General features: G+C 39.6%; 1 protein-coding gene across 5 annotated transcripts in view; it reads right to left on the bottom strand.

Moving 5' to 3' along the window:
• The window catches only part of Lekr1 (leucine, glutamate and lysine rich 1), a 183,175-nt gene that overhangs the window by 149,464 nt on the left and 14,126 nt on the right, over positions 1 to 19,585 (bottom strand). For 4 of the 5 annotated variants that reach the window (XM_006972624.4, XM_076574196.1, XM_042279112.2 and 1 more), the window contains one exon: positions 14,082 to 14,296. The exons of the other annotated variant lie outside the window; for it this stretch is intronic. In XM_006972624.4, coding sequence (XP_006972686.1) covers positions 14,082 to 14,296 — 215 coding nt within the window. The remainder of the gene's footprint in view (positions 1 to 14,081; positions 14,297 to 19,585) is intronic. 5 annotated transcript variants of the gene reach the window in all.

Genomic DNA, 19,585 nt, shown 5'->3' with positions numbered 1-19,585 from the left:
GAAAGGATATCATAATGTGTTGCAAAAACCAGAGGTAACATCATGTAAAAGACAGCTCTATAAGCATATAAATAACCACATGGAAAGAATGAAATAGGTAGTTTATCTTATCTGGGGGAACAAAATAAACAACAAAAATGTTCTTGTCCCTCATATTAAGTAAAACTTATATCAGAATTACTCCTTTTTATATATAAAAATTAGTTCTTTTTTTAAAGCTAGCCCTATCTTAATACAATTCTATATTGAGCCTACTGCTCAAGAATCATTATTAGTAGAACCTCAATTTTCTCTCAAAATATTCCATATTGAACTATAAACTTGTGGCCATCTGATTCATAGTAAGTTATCTTGTTAGAGAACATACTACTTGGCATGCTTTCATTTAATAAAATTTTGTCTTTATACCAATGGGAAGGCCATTTGCTAAGGTAGATCCTTGATTCTTTTAAAAAGATATTTGGTTTTCTGAGTTATTAAGGATTTAACAGGGGGCTGGAGAGATGGCTCAGCTGTTAAGAGCACTTGCTAATCTTTAAGAAGACCTGAGTTTGATTCGAGCACCCACACCAGGCAGGCCACACCACAGTAACCCCACTTCCAGGGAATCTGATGCCATCCTCTCGCCTCTGAGGGCACCAAACACATATTCATAAAATATAAACAGATCACGTTTTTCTTTTAAAAGGATATAACACACATTGATTCAAATGTATATGAATCTCTAACCTACGAGAGTCCAAAGCCTACCCTCTTAGGGGATTTCATTTTCAAATCCAAATGAAACCTAAAGTTTACAGACCTCTTAAATGAAAATATCCTTTTCAAACCTCAATTAACATCATCACCAATAATCATCAATTCTTGGGGACAGTGGCTCATGCTTGTTAATTCCAGTACTGGGGAGGCTGAGGAAGAGGATTACTGGAAGTTCAAGGCCAGCCTGGGTGATACAGTGAGATCATGTCTTCAGAAATAGAAAAAGAAATGATGAATAAGCAACCATATATTGGGCAACTACAGTATAAAGCACAATGCTCAAGTACTCAGGTAAATAAAGTTAGGCCTGAGGAAGAAGGATACAAAAACCTACAATGTACACTGTCTGTTCTCCAAGAGTTTACAATATACGGGCTGTTGTGTATCTACCCATTTCTCCTTCCCATTTATTTCTTAGTCTACCACCTAACGATTAATCCATGAACTACCAATCCATGATCACAGAATAGTACACACTAGATACAAAACGGTGATGTAGGCAGTCAGGTGTATATCTGGAAATAGTTTGATTATATATAAAGAACTATATTACTTATATTATTATGCCTGGAGAGGGAGGCATTTTAGGTCTGGCTGCAGAGAGCTAAGATGTCATTAGAGGCTAAGGTTCTTCTATTAGAATGTCATTGTCATCATCACAGTAACCTCACCATTGCAAGGCAGTCTGAATTTATGGTAGGAAGAAGGATGGTGAATATTGTTTTTCCTTTATCTCAGTGGCTGGGCTTGAAACTACTAGCAGCCTGGCCAGTCAGGCGTAGCCTGGGCAGAATTCTGTTTCCCCAGACAATGGCTCTGTTGTGGCCACTAAAGGTAGATTTAACTAAATCTCTATTATTCTAATAAAACTCAGGATTCAAAGGCTAGGGTGAAACCATGAGAGCTCAGAGAGTTAGAGTAGCAACTGGCTAACTTTGTCTCTTTGCCAATGTCCCCAGAAATCTCTCTCCTTCCACACTGCCCCAACTAAAAAAACCCACGCTATTCTCCTCCCTGCTACTTCCTGTCAACTAGTTGTTAGCTCTGCCTCTCTGAGCCCAGGTTAATTTTATTTAAATTAATGCAAATGCAATACATATTCACACAATTAAACAAATATAGCATAAAAATGTAACAAATCTTTGTCTAATTAAACAAATATTCCACAACAGGTGAAAATCCTTGTAGAACTCCAACAGATTTTAACTTACACATCATTTTAGATCTTTAGAGAAAGTCACTCTTAATTTCAAAGGAAGCTGGGAAGTGTGTAAGCTTTTAGCATGCACAAGGAAAGTTCAGTTCTGCTGCCTACAAAACACAGACAATAGAGAATCCTACAGGAAGCCATCATATGTTTTCATACCTGTTCCTAAGTGAATCAACTGAATATCTTTTGAACATTACTAGGCACTATGTTGGAGACAAATAATAAAACTGCCTCCTTGGAATTTATATTGCAGCCAGAAATGCAAACAGCAAACAAGTGTTGTTAAAGACCATCATGAACAGAAAGACAAGTCACAAGCAACACCAGGACTGGCAACTGTCTTCTTGAGGGTCTGTAATCTCAGCCAAGCCTTGAAAAGGGAGAAGAGTTGTGTTTAGTCTAAAGAAAATATAAACACACAGCAGGTATAACAGCAAAATGCAATGACCAGATACGCCTTTTTTCTCAATCATCCAGATTGCAGAGTAAGAATGGTTTAGACATGGGCAACAAGTCATACAAAGAGACTAATGCAGATGTCCAAACAGACCATGACTAGGAAGCAGATATACAGACCCAAGACATTAGAAGGAGGGTGGTAATAAAATAAAATAAAATAAAATGGGAAAATCACTTTGGAATAAGATGCAGACTAGAAGCTGCCTTTATGTGACCCAGCTTTGATATTGGTTGTCACTTGACAGGATCTAGAACTGCCTCAGAAAAAGAAATATTTAGGTTACGTTAACTGAGGGGGTTAACCTCAACATGGGTAACACAGCCACTGAGCTTGGGTCCTAGACTGCACAGAAAGGAGGAACATGAGCATTCATCATCCTCTGCTTCCTGACTGCAGACACAGTGAGCAGCTGCTTTAAGCTCCTGCCACCAGGATTTCCCACCATGATGGACTTTAGCCTCCAACTGTGAGCCAAAGTGAATTCCTCTCCCTTAAGATGCTTTGGTTGAGCCGGGCAGTGGTGGCGCACGCCTTTAATCCCAGCACTCGGGATTAAAGACAGCCAGGTGGATCTCTGTGAGTCTGAGGCCAGCCTGCTCTACACAGTGAGATCCAGGACAGGCACCAAAGCTACACAGAGAAACCCTGTCTCAAAAACCAAACAAACAAACAAAAAGATGCTTTTGTTATGGTACTTTATCACAGCCACAGAAAAAGGAACTAGGAAACCAGCAAATGAAAAGTCAGGACAAACAAGAACAGACTCTACTCCTCCAGTGAGAGGAAAAGCTGGAGAGTATCAGAAACACAAGGATGGCAGAAAAGTGTGGGAAAATAAAGATGGGTGACGAAGAGAAGAAGAAGTCCAAGTGAGATCTACAAATTTCTCTGTGCAAAAGCAGCCAGTACTGGCCACTGATTCGTGCCCAATCACACTCTGCTGCTTGTCAGGCTGGGGTCATCAGTAACTGCCAGGGAGGTGCTGTCCCCTCCTAGATATAGCTGTCACAGAACTGTGAGCTGGAGAGAGACTAACCAGGTTAGAGACGGTGACACCATGTGCAGAGCAGCAGCTGGAGCAGAACAAACTCTGAAGATGCAACACAAGTGTGGTACAGGCCTGAAGCTGCACCATTTACAACAGAAGTGTGCTACAGGCCTGAAGCTGCGCCATTTTACAAGTTCCCCAGAGTGACTAACATGAAGAATGGATCTATGAAAAAAAAAAAAAAAATATATATATATATATATATATATGTGTGTGTGTGTGTGTGTGTGTTGTGTATATATACACATACTAATTAGATGAGTGACAACATCACAATGTGAGAAATGAGCTAACTTTGGCAGAGTCTCACCAATGACCAAGGTACCTAGATAATTCCTAGACCCGGGGACTTCGCTTGTGATATCATTGTATGTTTGGATACCGAAAGTAGGTATGGATGAGATACTATCAATAGTGGGAAGGCAAACTATTAGTGACTTTTCTGTTGCTGTGCCAACACCATGACTAAGATAAAGAAGCGTTTATTTGTGCTTCTGGCTCTAGAGGGATCAAAGCTATCATGATGAAGAGGCATGGTAACAAGTGGCAGGCATAGCAGCCAGGGCATGAGTCTGAGAGTTTACATCCTCAACAGGAAGCACCAAGGGGAGTGAGTAAACCGGAAGCAGTGTGAGGCTCCTCCAACAAGGCCACACCCCCTAACCCTCCCTAAGGAGCATCACCAGCAGGGAACCTGTGCCTACAGGAGACATTTCTCATTCAAATCACCACAAACAGCATGCTATTAACCTTAAATAAACATGGAAAGGACATGTTGGAAGGCAAGAATTCTCCAAGCATTAAGCAATCTGCCTTCCAGCCCAGTGAAATGGTCTATTTGTTTTTACTATTTTGCAGATGAAGAAATCAAGACCCAGAAAAATTAAGAAGTGCATCCTGAGAGTATGTTAAGGGCAGAGCCTGTACTACTGACCTATGCCATGCATTGGTTCCCTTCCACTTTGTTGTCAGAAAAAATTAGACTTAGTCTAATAAAAGTTGTAGGACTCAGCCTAACAAAAATTATAATTTTGTTATGATAATAACTAAGGTTAAAAATATAAATACAAAGAGTAATGATAGCCTGAAACTCTACACTGTTGATTAAAAAGCTTGAGGGCTAAAAGAATGCCTTTAAAAAGACAAAAGCAGAGGGGAAAAAATGTTTATTTTGGTAACTATGTTGCTATAGCAACATCATAACAATCCTCAGAAGAGCTTTCACAGTTATACCAGTAATAAAACATACATGTATACATAGGTCTATCAATATTATCAAATAAATATCATATCATAATCTGGTAATGGGGAAACCCATGTAAACTTTATTTATATTGATCATAAATACACCTGCCAACTTCACTTATTGTTTGCATGTGCCCTCCAAGAGAAGGAATAAAGGAAGACAGGAGACTCTCTACCTCAGGACTCTAAAGTACAACCTGGGGATAATATAGAATGGGGACTAAAAAGTAATAAAGGGTTAGCTGACCTTAGAACTACATAATATGAATAAAACATACTGTTTCCTTAAAGTTCAAGAGATGCACGGTACTAATATAAATAGAAGAGATTCACATTTATATGCCTAGAATAAAATGTGATATAAACTTCTAGGTTTAAATTATGTTTTCATGGCCCTGTGTATACTGGAATAATTTCTGAGCAACATGAAAGAAATAAGTACTTTTCTAGGTGTTCCCAGCCATCTAAGTATAGCCACACATCAGCCAGTGCTAGTTTGCGTCTCCTACAGAGAGTCACAGGAGGTTGACCAGAGATTTGAAATGGTTCTCTTAGAACCCGACCCTATGCAAACCACAGTTCTGTATCAGTTCTGTGTTCTATACATCCTTGGTTATTCCAAACGATTTATACAGTCATTTTAACATGTATGCCCTTAAGCTACATCCATGAATGCCAAAAAGGGGGGGGGTGCTTCTTCAGAAATACACACAGCAGAGCCCCTGGGTGAAGGGGCTGAGAGATGGCTAAGCAAAGGACTGGGTTCAGTGTACACACAGGGGGCTTCTCTAACTCCACTTCCAGAGTATCCAACATCACGTATGCACAGCTCTTCCAGTTCTTTCCATACAGAAATTTAGAAGTATTCTATATGTTAGTGTGTTCCCAAACTGTGTGTCTGGGCTGGCTTTGGACGGCTGGTACTGTGCTGTGAACGTTTACTGCTTTACATCTCACTTTTTTTGTCTGCCTAACATGGTAACTGCCAGCTATGATGAAAAGATTTTTTTATATTTTAAGCTTTTTGATTTATTTAAAGGTGGATTTTTTTCAGATACAATGGTGTTTAATAATTACATGCATGTGAAAAATATACTGTGACCATATTCACCCCTTATCCAAATCCAGAATTTTCTGGGAGATGGATCGCTGGGTATCCTTGTGGGGAATTATCTTGATTCTGACAATGGATGGGGGAAGACTCCTCTTGACTGTGGGTAGGACTATTTCTTCAGCGAGGGACCCGGACTGTATAAAATGGCAAACACAAGCTCAGCGCTGGCCTGCATTCACCCTCTCTGTTTCTGATTATAGATGTAATGTGAGCCAGTGCTTCGAGCTCCTGCTGCCTTGACTTCCCTTCCTTGATGGGCTGCATGCGAACTGTAAGCTAACAACAGTCTATACAGCCACAGAAGGGAAGCCAAGACAGCCCATTGCTCTCCCTGTTCCCTTGCTGGTTCCTTCTTCCCAGCAAGTTCCCTTCTTTCCCCATGCCATGCGTGCGTGCGTGCGTGCGTGCGTGCGTGTGTGTGTGTGTGTGCAGTGCCTGAGCAACAGGCACATCTGCTCTGTCTTTGTGATTGTGACAGCCAAGCCATACCAGGAAGGCAGCATTTCAGTGTTCCTCCCCATCCTCTGGCTCTTACAGTCTTTCTGACCCCTCTTCCTGGATGTCCCCAGAGCCTGTGGTGGGTGGTGGAGATTTCTCCCTAAGGGATGAGCACTCACTATTCTCTTACTCTCAGTATTTTGACCAGCTGTGAGTCTCTACATTAACAGTTGCCCTCTGGAAAAGGAAGGTTCTATGAAGGTTCTATGCTGATAGCAGCAGTGGTGTCTGAATTCACTTTGGGTCAGTCTGAGTGCTGGTACATTCCTGGAGAACTGTGGAGATGAGTGAAGGGATGATAGGGAACCGTGTTGTTTACCCCAGACTTCACAATGGGTCAGTTAGAATCCTGTGGTCCCTCAAAAGAACTTATGTCCCATCCCTCAGAGCAGATTATATACTGTGGCTTAACTTTACTTGTAACAGACTCCTTTTGGAATTTGAAGAAATGTTGAAGAGGCACACAGAAATGTATATATGAATCTACTGACTTCTGTAGGCACCTGATATGCATGATAAATTAAACAATAACTTATTTTTTTCTAAGTTACTCAAGGTGAAGCTTAATTTGACTAAAAACCAACTCAGAGTTTTGACTGAGAAGGAGGAGCTCTGCTGTCCCAGGTTTTCTCCTTTGTGTCTAAGAGTTCGACAACAGCAAGACTCAGCGGTGGAAAGGACGCAGATGGAACCTGAGAAACACCAACATCATGAGGCTCCTGAGTTTCCTTGCTCCTCATATTCCACACGCAGTGCTATGGAGGTTTCCAGGCCAGAACTGCCCAGGGCACAGAGAGGAGAACTCTGACCCACTGAGCTAACTGAGAAAAGGGCGGCTACCACAGAAGACAGTTTCATCAATTCCTGCCGTCCTTGACCAGACACGACTGAAACCTGTACCTCTCTACTCTACTGCTTCAGGAGAATGGAGCTGGAGTGGCCTTCCAGACCGCCCCACCCTGTCCCCTGGGATGCACCTCAAGTGCAGAGTCAGTGGGGCTGAGCTGGGAACTGATTCTTAACTCCTTAATTCCAGAAAGAAACAAGGCTCCAGTGTCCCTAACAGGGCAGTGTCAGCAAGACCAGTGAGGAACTTGGACTCTATCCCAAACCTTCTCCAAGAAGGAACACGGCAGTACATGCTGGTAGTAGTGAGCATGCCACTTTCTTTCCACACTGGCATCTCTGCGGGCCGTGGGGAATGAATCTCCATCCTCACTGAGAAGAGAAGCTCTTCCCTATACAATCTGGCCATTTGTGGTTAGCTGTTCCTTTTTTACCTTTGGCTCCTCTGGCTACTGTACCTAGTTCCCTCCTCGGCCCTCCTCACATGGTTCAGGATCACGTCTACTCTGGTCTTTCCCAAATGTCTCTGCCTCTGGCTGTGCCCTCCCTTTTATCTACAATAAATGTTCTCCTACACCATACCTAGGAGCAATCATATCCTTCCTTTTTATTTCTTTTTTTCATTTACATGTCAGGAACCACCCTGTGATTTCATCTGCATTTCTTAGTAACCCTTCAGAACTCACCAAAGTCAGAAGTATGGCTGTCCCGGCACAGCATTCTTCCCTGAACTCTTCTTTCTAGTAGTCCTATGCCTAAGATCTATGTTTAAAATGTGCCTTAATAAAATCCAGTTCCATTTCACACTGGCTCACCCTGAAATTCATTTCTGTGGTGAAGCCAAGGATTGGGTTTACGTGAAGAGAGGTTTCTGGAAAGAACTGTCAGGTTGCTGGGAGTGGCAGGATGGAGCTGTACCTCCACCCACACCCCACACCAGTCCTGATGGAATGACAAAGAATGGTATCAGCAAAACTTGAAGAATTTACCCAATGGGAACAAGGGAGAAAACCGAGAGGGGGTCACTTCAGAGATTTGTGGAACAATAACAAAAGAGCTAGTCATATAACTGGACTCTCAAAAGAAAGGCTATTGTCTTACAAGTGATTACCATGGAAATCTGGTCTTCCTTACAAATGTGTGTGAATATATACTTATCCCTAGATTAGAAGTTAAGTCTTTAAAGCCAATGAAATCCTAAACAGAAGTATTTCTGATCAATAACCAGACATCCGTGGCTCTTCAGTTCTGTGACATTAACACCAGCTGTAACCAGCAGCTTCCTCCATGACCATTGAAAAAAGGCAGAATTGACCAGATATATAGCAGTCTAGCCTGCTGGGAAATTAGTATCACCAGCTTACTTATTAGATTTTATAGCTTGGATTTCATCAGAAAAAACAAAACAAAAAAAAAAAAAAAACAAAAAACAAAAAAAACCATCAACTTCTAATCACAAAAGCCAGACAGAAAGTGAAGACAAGCCAGAGACTGCAAGAAAGTAATAGCAAAACATAAATCTGATATAGAACTTGTATATTTCCTAAAACATATAACAACCATAAATTCTCAATAACAAGAAAACAAACTAGTTGGGCAGTGGTGGCGCATGCCTTTAATTTCTGTACTTGTGAGGCAGAGGCAGCCTGGTTTAACAGAGCTAGTTCTAGGATAGCCAGGGATACACAGAGAAACTGTGGGAGTCTGGCTCCCACCTTTTGAAGGGTTCTTGGTGGGAGGAGAGGAGAATGAGTAAGTATTAGATAGAAAGATAGAAGGAGGTGATAAGACAGAGACACAGGATAGCTTCGGGAGGGCCCTGGGTCAATACCCAGTCACCTTGAGGTTTATTCCAAAGGACTTTTTATCCACTACCCAGGGAAGAGGCAAAAGACCTCCCCATCTCAAGATCAAAGTGCAACATACAGACAAGTGCATACCCTTCCAAACACCTGGTAACCACACCCTTGGCCAAATCATCCCATTATGCAGCCCTGCTGGGTAAAGCAAGCTCAGATTCTCTGACCTTGAGTAAGGTCTTACTAGGAAGCCTCTGTGGGCCTCCACAAGAAACCCTGTCTCAAAAAAACAAAACCAACCAAACAAACAAGAAAAGAAACAAACTGATTACAAATCAGGCAAATGAGCAAAACAGAGCTCAGTGGTAAAATACTTGCCTGGCATTCACAAAACCTGAAACTCAATTTTTGTTTTAAAATGTTTTTATTTTAAAAGAAGCTATATATTACTAAACATCAAGGAACTTGAAATACCAATGTGTTTAATTGTTTAAAAAATAATATCCAAAACTGATGTTAGAAGGGGCTAAAAATCAATAATAAAGCAGTAACAATTAGGACACACAATGGGCCATCATAGTCTTTCTACCCAAAGAAGATACAGTTTTCTACCAAAATGTTTAGTAAGTAGGCTCAGGCAATTCATGACTTAGTTAATCTGTCTGGTGAAGTTGGCATGGTGGTACAGGCCTGTTAATTCCTGAGTTGGCCAAAGCAGGTAACTACCAGTTTAAGCACTGCCTGGACTACACAGAACACTGTAAGAGACTGGTGTAAACTGGTCCCTATGCCATGAGAAAGCTGCTTCACCTGTGAATATGAAAGCAGAACTATTTAAAATACTAGAAAATTAAGTCAGCACTCTATCAGAAAAACAATTTTTTTCATCAACTTTTAGACATCATTATCAGCATTGGCAATTATTTTTTATATTACAGGGACAAAAGATTTTTTTGAAAGAGGGTCTCCTCTCTACAAAGCCCTGGCTGTCTTAGAACTCACTATGTAGACCAGGCTGGCCTCAAACCCAGAGATCCACCTGCCTCTTCCTCACTAGCACTGGGTATTAGGACTAAAGTGGGCACCCCAAATTGCAGTGCTGTTGACAATGTCCTAAATGGTAATCTGGGCTCACCTCTGGACTCTGACCCAGTAAACAGAGAACTCAGCATTCCTCAGAAATCTTATAAAGCAGGATTCTGTTTGTCGGGACAAGCCATTAATTCCCTTTTCTGCTCCCTACTACATCTGGCAATGGGGAATCTAATTCCTGATTAACACAAACAAGCCTGCAACAGATCAAAGTCCCCACACTAGTTCCCAGACTGTTCTGACCCACATACCACCACCACCACACATCACACACACATCACACACACATATCTCTCACACACACACACACACACACACACACACACACACACACACACACACACACACCTGACAAAACATGTCTCCTTAAAACTAGTGAGGCTTTCTCCACCTCTTGCTGTTCTTGGCAACTGAGAGATAGCCTTGGCAATGTAATCCCCAATAACCCTTTGTTTCTACCCACAGAATGGTCTAATGTGGTGGGTTCACTGCACCCTCACTTGCACTGGGGTTAAAGGCATGTCCACCAAACCCATTATTATATATTTATTTTTTAACTTTCATGGCAAGTAATGCTTTTTCACTTTCTATGCTCACATAAATACATATATTTATGTGATTATTCTCAGAAAACTAGTACAGAGTACAGAGGGGGGGGGCAAAGGTAAAAGCACAAGATTTAGGGAAACTGAAATAAGTGCTATATCAAAATGGCTTTTTACTCAAAATATGAGTATAGCTTCTTATTAGGAAATACGTTCTTACTACAATAACAAACTAAAGCCAAGCATGGGAGCAGAAGAAAGGTGAGAAGATCAAACTCACCCTTGTTTCACACAGTGAAGCCAGCCTGGGCTATAGAAAATACTGTAAAAAACAAAGGAATGTTCTAGTTTTCTTTCTATTCCTGTGATAAAAACCATGATGAAAGGCATCTTGGAAAGAAAAGGGTTTATTTCAGCTTACATTTTAGAGTATAGCCCGTTGTGAAGGGAAGTCAGGGCAGGAACTGAAGCAGAAGCCATGAAGGAGGGCTGCTTGCTGGCTTAGCCCTTATTGCTTGCTCAGCCTGCTTTCTTACAGAACCCAGGACTGCTTGCTCTGGAGTGGCACCACCCACCGAGGGCTAGCCTCTCCCTCATCAATCATCAATCAGGAAGCTGCCTACAAGCCATTCTGGTGGGGCATTTTCTCAGTTTTAGTTCCTCCTTTCGCCTTCCAGTTGACAAAAATCCCTAACCAGCACAGAGGGGAGATCATATGATCATCCCAGCATACCAAAGGAAGAGGGGCAAGCAGCACTCGTTAAAGAGCAGTAATCATTCTTGATGGAAACCTCAGAAGGCAAGAAACAGGGGAATCTCTCATGTCGATGAACACAGTCTTTAAAAACCTACAGCAAAAAGAAGCACAGCAGACAAGTCCACACTGAGTGAGAAAGAAGACAGCACGCACCTGCACGTGTGCCGTCCACCTGCACCAGTTCAGTTCAACAAGACAAGCGGGCGGGCCAGGGAGCTACAGCTGATTAAACAAAAGGGAACATCTGATGGGACAGGATGCGATGAGGTTCTATGCATGGGATATATGTTCAAGAAAATCAAGTGCAAAACACAAAACTAGTAAAATTAATTAAGCAAAGGAGCTAGATATATAATCAATGTAGAAAAATTACTCGCATTCAGTAATTAGTGATTTAGAGCAGTAATGTTTATATTAGAATATGTGATAAAGAAAAATACCCCACCCCCAACAGCAACAATAATTATATGCAAATGTCTAAAAATATAAAATGTTATTGAGAAGTTTTAAGAACTGAATAAGTAGAGGGGAAATAGGAAGATTGTGTTGTGTGACAATGTCAATTCTGAAGATACCCAAATACAACCTGAGTATAAATCATAAAATGAAATCTGATAAATGATTCTAGAGTTCTAGAAGAAGACACTAAAAAAAAAAAATGAAGACTTGCCCAGCAAGATATCATAATAAGTATATCCTGAGGATAAAGTGGTTAAGTATAGTGCTGACTGATTGGTAGACAGTGAATTAGTAACACCAACTAGAGGGCCCAAATTAAGCTAGAAATTAATAAACTGCAGTTCAAATTAGGGGAGAAAGGGAGACATATTTAAACAACGATGTCAGGATAACAAGAAAAAAACATAAAATCACAAGTCTACCTCATATCATATATAAGAATTCCCTGCAACTATACTAAAAAGCTACCTCTAAAACAACACTATAAAGTAATACATAGAAGCTTTTTCCTTGTAGTTTTAAATTGGGATTATTGTCATTTTTCTTTCCAGTGCTGGATGTTTCACTTGCCAGGTTTATATTTTCCCTTCTGATAACAAAAACCGAATTTCTCTTATTGATATCTTTTCCTTTGTTATACGAAGTCTTCACAGAACTGTCCATCAAGGTTCTTCCCTTTCTCGGGCTATAGAGGTGGGATCAGGGCACCAGTGAGACTCTTACCGGTCTTCAGACTTGAAGAGGATAATGCAAGGAAGGAAGAGGGGTTATTTACTGCAAGAGACTTAAACAGGATCTGTTTCCCATCCTTTTCCAAAGTCAGAAGACCTGAATTTTTCCTTTATCTCAACAGGCTAACATCCCATGTTCTTCCAATAAACTCCGTGTTGAGGCTAGGATTAGTAAGTCTCATGACACAGAACCCTGGCAGAATTTGGCTGAGTATGGTATTTTTAAAAAAGAAAAGAACACACAACAAGAATTATAAAAGACACGGTAAAAAGATAAGCAACCATGAGAAAATACTAACACATAAAAAGTGTAAGAACAATATATTAAAAACTCCATGGATTGGGGATATAGCTCGTTGTAGTGCTTGCCTAACATGCACAAAGCCCTGGGTTTGATCCCTAGCACCACATAAACCAGGTGTGGTGATACATGCCAACACTGGGAAGTAGAGGCAGGAAGATCAAAACTTCAAGATCATCCTTTACTGCATGAGACCCTGACTCAAAACAAACAAGACTCATGTAAACTAATAACCCAATAGAAATTTGGACAATGTATGTGTGCAGTTAATCAAGAGAGGAAGAAATATCGATGTGCATGTGAAAAACAGTTAACATTCATTAACAAAAAGAAACCTAAGTTAAATATCCAGGAAGTAACATTTTTTTCATGCAGGAGAATAAAAAATTTTTTTATTTTTAATTTTTTTTGTTTTTTGTTTGTTTGTTTGTTTGTTTGTTTTCGAGACAGGGTTTCTCTGTGTAGCTTTGCGCCTTTCATGGAACTCACTTGGTAGCCCAGGCTGGCCTTGAACTCACAGAGATCCACCTGCCTCTGCCTCCCGAGTGCTGGGATTAGGGCTGGAGAGATGGCTCAGCTGTTAAAGGCTAGGCTCACAACCAAAAATAAAAAATATTTTAAAAAGTATAAAGGATGGCCAGTTCCTAAATACTTAGTCAAACTTAATGATGTATTTGCAAAGGACATTTCATATCAACAACTTAACATATCAACAACTTAAATTGGAATTTGCTTTTGGAATTTTTGTTTTTGAGAGTTTATTTTATGGAAAAACATATGTTTAAAGGAATATAAATATAAATAGTACCTATAATAATAAATAGAAATAGTATAAATATTGAAAAGAGAAAAGATAAGTAAATTATTATATATTCCTAAGAAAAACACAGCCACAATAAAAAGCAAGGTAGATCTGTATGCAATAATGTGCAACAATTTCCAGTACATACAATTAAGTGGCAAAGTCACAGAACACACTTAATATATTACTTTTAAATATCATCTATTAAGATACCAAGCTACAAACATAACAGAGATCTATTTATAATAAAGGTAAAGAAAGGCAGAGTAAAGGATATAGAAAATATACAGCTGGCCTGTAACTCACAATGCTCCTGCCTCAGCCTCCTGATTGCTGGCAATACAGGCATGTATCACCAGGCCACCCAAATCTGTTTTCTTTCCAACTAAGTAAGAGACAGAAAACATACTCCAACCTTTTGTCTTTGGATTCACTGTCAGTTTTATACTGGTCAAACTCCTGGCTAAGAGACTGAAGCTTTTCTTGAAGTCTCTTTTCTCGGTCTACACTTCCTTGATAAAATTTCATTTCTTTTTCCATTGCTTTCAGTTTTTCTTCCATAGCCTTAAATTCATGAAGAATTAGATAGCTGACGCCACAGTATTTACAAACTGTTTCTTCAGGAGACATCTGGAAACAGAACATATATTTATTGGAATGTTAGGTTTTTAACTGTGAAAACTGAAGTTCAAACGAAGATGTTATGCAACCATGCTGGTGAGACAGAGTAAATACACAGTCAGCTATGCTGCTGGAATAGTCATTATGACACTGCCTACACCTGGATAAAACTTCTAAACTCAACACAAATCTTGGGAAGAGAAAAGATTTTTTCAAAGAAATGATTTCTCTGTGGTATCAGTAAGAAATAGTTACTCTTGAAATATCTTTCACAAAACAAAACTAAAAATGCTAAAAATATCCTTACAACTTTAGTTCTCAGATGAGTTTACTATACTGTCAGAAGAAACCCATGGCTTTCACTGCCAGCTACGCTATGGCCCTCTAGATCAGTGATTCTGAACCTGTGGGTCATGACCCCTTTGGGGTCAAATGACCCTTTCATAGGGGTTGCATATCAGATATCCTGCATATTAGATATTTATATTACTATTTATAACAGTAACAAAATTTTGGCTATGAAGCAGTGCTGTGGAATAATGAATGCTGTGGAATAATGTTTTTCTACACGGTTTTTAAAAATGCTGATTGGCCAGTAGCCAGGCAGGAAGTATAGGTGGGATAAGCAGACAAGGAGAATTCTAAAGAGAAAGGCTGAGTCAGGAGACGCCAGCCCACCATCCAGAGAGGAGCATGTAATGGCACACAGGTAAAGCCATGGAACACGTGGCAACATATAGATGAACAGAAATGGGCTGAGTTTAAGTGTAAGAGCTAGTCAGTGGTAGGCCTGAGCTAATGGCGGAACAGTTTTAATTAATATAAGCCTCTGTGTATTTACTTGGGTCTGAGCGGCTGCAGACCAGGCAGGACATATAAAAACTTTTAGCTACATTTGGCACTCAAGGTGAGGCATTAAGCCATACAGACCTAAAAAAGTTTAAAGATTCTAAATACACAGAAACAGAGCCATACTGGGCTTCCTAGTCGCACAGTCTAATGAAACAACAGCACAAACTCATCTCCTGACAGCTGCCTGTGAGATGGAGTTGGCCGCCTGCCTCCATGAGCTAAGTGGCATGGCTACGGATTCTCGCCACAGTACACAGAGGCTTCTCCAAGCTGCACAGTGTGGTGCATGATAGATTTAGCCTTTCCTAGTACAGACAAAAAAAAAGTTTCTGGGCTACATGCTGCTTTAATGGAGGCATAGATCCACTGATTCCGAGAGTTGGTGGTACACATGGCTCCCAGAGCCAGAGCTGGCAGTAAATGTATCACCACCATGTTGGAAGGCTGAGGTGGGCAGAGCCAGCAGCCAAAGTTGTCATTTCAGTCCTAGTAATGCTGCAGTTTAAAGCAATAGATTCATAATAAGGCAGATTCAGATCAGATAAACCCTAAACAGTTTACATGTGTGTAAAAATGTACTCAGGCTTGACAGAGAGAAGAAAATTAATATAGACAGTTAGATAAAGAAATAGTTTTAAAAAAATAAAGTCTTTAAAGAGACCGTAAAGGTAGTATAAAAAATAAGCCATGTAAAGATGGATATTACACAGAAAATCTGGATTGTGTTGTCTTGATATTTTTAACTGCAGAAAGATATTTGACTGTAAAAGCTTCTAAATTAAGCCTATATATATATATGCCTATATATAAATTAAAGCATACACACACACACACACACACACACACACACACACACACATATCTTGACTTCAAAATTTGGATCTAAGGATATGTTGCTTTGGAAAGGAGGCTCTGCTTCTATTTCCACAGGAAGCAAGAGGCTATAGATTTGCTCCAGATTAAGATACATCAGGTTTGACCACCTAAGACCCCCTGAAAGGTCCCCAATCACACCATGGCCCAGATGATCCAACATCCAGAATGGTTTCAAGGCAACTGGCTCAGACAATGGAGCCTCACAGTCTACTCCAGTCAGGACTTGACCATAATCCTTAATTTTCACAGGATCCCCATTAGATTGCCAGCGCCCTTATCCGGCAGGAAGTAGTATGAGAAGCTATGCCCAAATTCCTAAAATATTGTTTATGAATGTTTAATTTTATTTAAAGCAGGTTGATTATAAATGCAATTTCTTTCTAAAAAATAAAAGGGGATAGTATAGATATGATAAGATGAAAGGGTAGATTAATGAACCTACTTTTAAAGAGCAACAACTTGTTTAAAACTGTTTTATATTGCTATGGATTTTAGTTTATTGATACAAATTTAGAGTTGATTTGGTTATACTATATATATATATATATATATATATATATTTCTACTCTTGTTTAAGGTATTATGTTTATGTAATTCATTTAAACTGTAATAGATAATTAAGAAATATAGATTTATAATAATCAAACTTATAGTCATGTTAGGTTTTCTAGGCATAAATAGACATATTTCAATTAGGTAGGTAATCTTCAAACACTTCAAAGACCTATAGAATATGGCATTTAAAATGTTTTAAAAACTTAGACTTTTCTGGACATCGAGACACATCTGTTCCTAGCAACACCCATTTACTTCAGAGAGAAAGATAAGCATCGAAGACACTCCATATGGAGTCCACCTTCTTCTTCTTGACAAAAATAGCCATTTGGGCAAGAAACTGTTCTTGCCTGAACTACCTGACAAAATGTTATATCAACTGGACATGCAGGACCCATATAAAGGTGACCACTGAACTTTGCAAGGCAAAATGGTCCTTCAGGTTTCTGCTTCACAGAAGAAACTGCCAGACACAGAGGGAAAAAAATGACTGAGAGACTAGACCTATGGAATGAATATGGATGCCCCAATGTTAGAGGAACATTGGATAACTGTCCAGGCAGACAGCTGTCTCTGTCATTCTAGATTTTTAGAAGTTGCTTACAATGCTCTTCCTGTTTACTTAGGTAATATTGTATCCTTCTGAGATCTTTGATGTAGTTGAAGACTAGATAGTTATAATTTTCCTTGGTTATAATAAAAGAAAAATAAATTAGATATAAAACTTTAGACTCAAAAATATAGGATAGAATATTTTCTTTAGTTTTGCCAAGTACAAATAGATCAGACATTATAAATGTAATTCTTGCTTGATAACCATTTGTTATATGTAATTTTACTGTTTTAAAGTTAAAACCTTCCTTTTTAATTAAACAGAAAAGGGGGAATGCTGTGGAATAATGCTTTTGTGCACTGGTTTAATAAAATGCTGATTGGCCAGTAGCCAGGCAGGAAGTATAGGTGGGATAAGCAGACAAGGAGAATTCTGGGAAGAGGAAGGTAGAGTCAGGAGATGCCAGCCCTCCATCTAGGGAGCAGCATGTAATGGCACACAGGTAAAGACATAGAACATGTGGCAACATATAAATTAACAGAAATGGTCTAAGTTTAAATGTAAGACCTAGTCAATGGAAGGCCTGAGCTAATGGCGGGGCAGATTTAATTAATATAAGCCTCTGTGTATTTACTTAGGTCGAAGCAGCTGTGGACCAGGCAGGACACAAAAAAACTTTTGGTTACAAAGTAGCAATAAGTTTATGGTTGGCATCACCACAACATGGAAGAATTGTACTAAAGGGTCACAGCATTGAAAAAGTTGAGAACCACTATTCTAGAAACCTCTGAGTTTTTCAGATCCTACTTTACTCATTTATAAAATTATGGCACTGAACCAAATGAACTCTACACTCTTACTCAGCTTCAGCATTTTAGGATTTCTATAGAATTTAACATTCTATCCAAAGCTACAGTAGGAAAAGCATTTTGAACTTATTTTCTTCTTTGCTATACTCATTTTATAGAATAAAACTGAGACTCCTGAAGTTTCATAACCCACTAAAAGGTAAGGATGTTAAAATTAAACCCAAGTCTTTTTAAGAACCAATACTTATGTTTTTATGTACCATATTATACTTATCTATTATTGGCATATGAGTTCTTGTGTCCTTCAGATAAAGTGTGTGCCTCTCTGGTCTATACAAGGGCAGTGAAAAAACAAGCCAGGAAAAAGACACTTCTTTTTTGCTGTCTTAAGAAAAAATAGTCCTTGGATATCCTATGTTTGATTCACTTTCATAAAGGTAAGAGAGCTCCAGGGCACCAAAGTAAAATCAATTCTTAGATTGGTCAATAACAACTTAAAAAAACATGTCTCATCATGGCTTGGAATTCAGTAACTGGCCCAAAATGGCCTCCAACCCACCACCTTCTACTTTATTGTCTCCAATACTGGGATTACAGGCAACACCCCATACCTGGTCAAAGTGTTTCTTCTTAATGCAACCTCCCTTGAGACAGTAGAAAGTATCCCTGTAACTATGACACAGCACAGGGATGTAGAAGGTGTCCCTGTAACTATGATACAGCACAGGGATGTAGAAGGTGTCCCTGTAACTATGATACAGCACAGGGATGTAGAAGGTGTCCCTGTAACTATGACACAGCAGGGATGTAGAAGGTGTCCCTGTAACTATGACACAGCACAGGGATGTAGAAGGTGTCCCTGTATCTATGACACAGCACAGGGATGTAGAAGGTGTCCCTGTATCTATGATACAGCAGGGATGTAGAAGGTGTCCCTGTAACTATGACACAGCACAGGGATGTAGAAGGTGTCCCTGTATCTATGATACAGCAGGGATGTAGAAGGTGTCCCTGTAACTATGATACAGCACAGGGATGTAGAAGGTGTCCCTGTAACTATGATACAGCACAGGGATGTAGAAGGTGTCCCTGTATCTATGTCACAGCACATCTACCTATCCATTGCACAAGTGTCACTTGGAACAAACTGGTAACAAATGTTATAAAATAAAATAGCCTCACTTAACAATTTCAAATCAAACACCAGAATGCAATGTGTGAATGATTATGTCAATCCCCCACCTCTGATACCAAATGTATAGATTTATAAAATAGGTTTGAAAGAAATCATAAATGACTTGGTTTAAGCTTTAGATGTGTTCTTTGGGTCTACTCCGACAGAGACGTATTGTTTAGTCTGTATGCTGACATCCTTAAGGATGAGAAACTCCTTTCCAAAGCAGTCTATTCCATCTTCTGCCAATTTTGTCTCTCAGGAAATCCATGCAAAAATCCACAGTCTGTGCCACACACGGCTCATTCTAAGATCTAGACAGCCTGCTTCTTCTAACAGTTCAAGAAAGCGATCAGGAATACGCCGTGTTTCCTCATCCTCAGATAACCACCTCCAGTTCCTTCCATTTTTTTTTTTATAGATAACAAGCTTTCTGTTTTTTAATATTTATTTATTTATTTATTTGGTTTTTCGAGACA

This window comes from Peromyscus maniculatus, chromosome 6, assembly GCF_049852395.1.
Source record: "Peromyscus maniculatus bairdii isolate BWxNUB_F1_BW_parent chromosome 6, HU_Pman_BW_mat_3.1, whole genome shotgun sequence".
NCBI lineage: Eukaryota > Metazoa > Chordata > Mammalia > Rodentia > Cricetidae > Peromyscus > Peromyscus maniculatus.
This window is presented reverse-complemented; position numbering and strand designations above follow the sequence as displayed.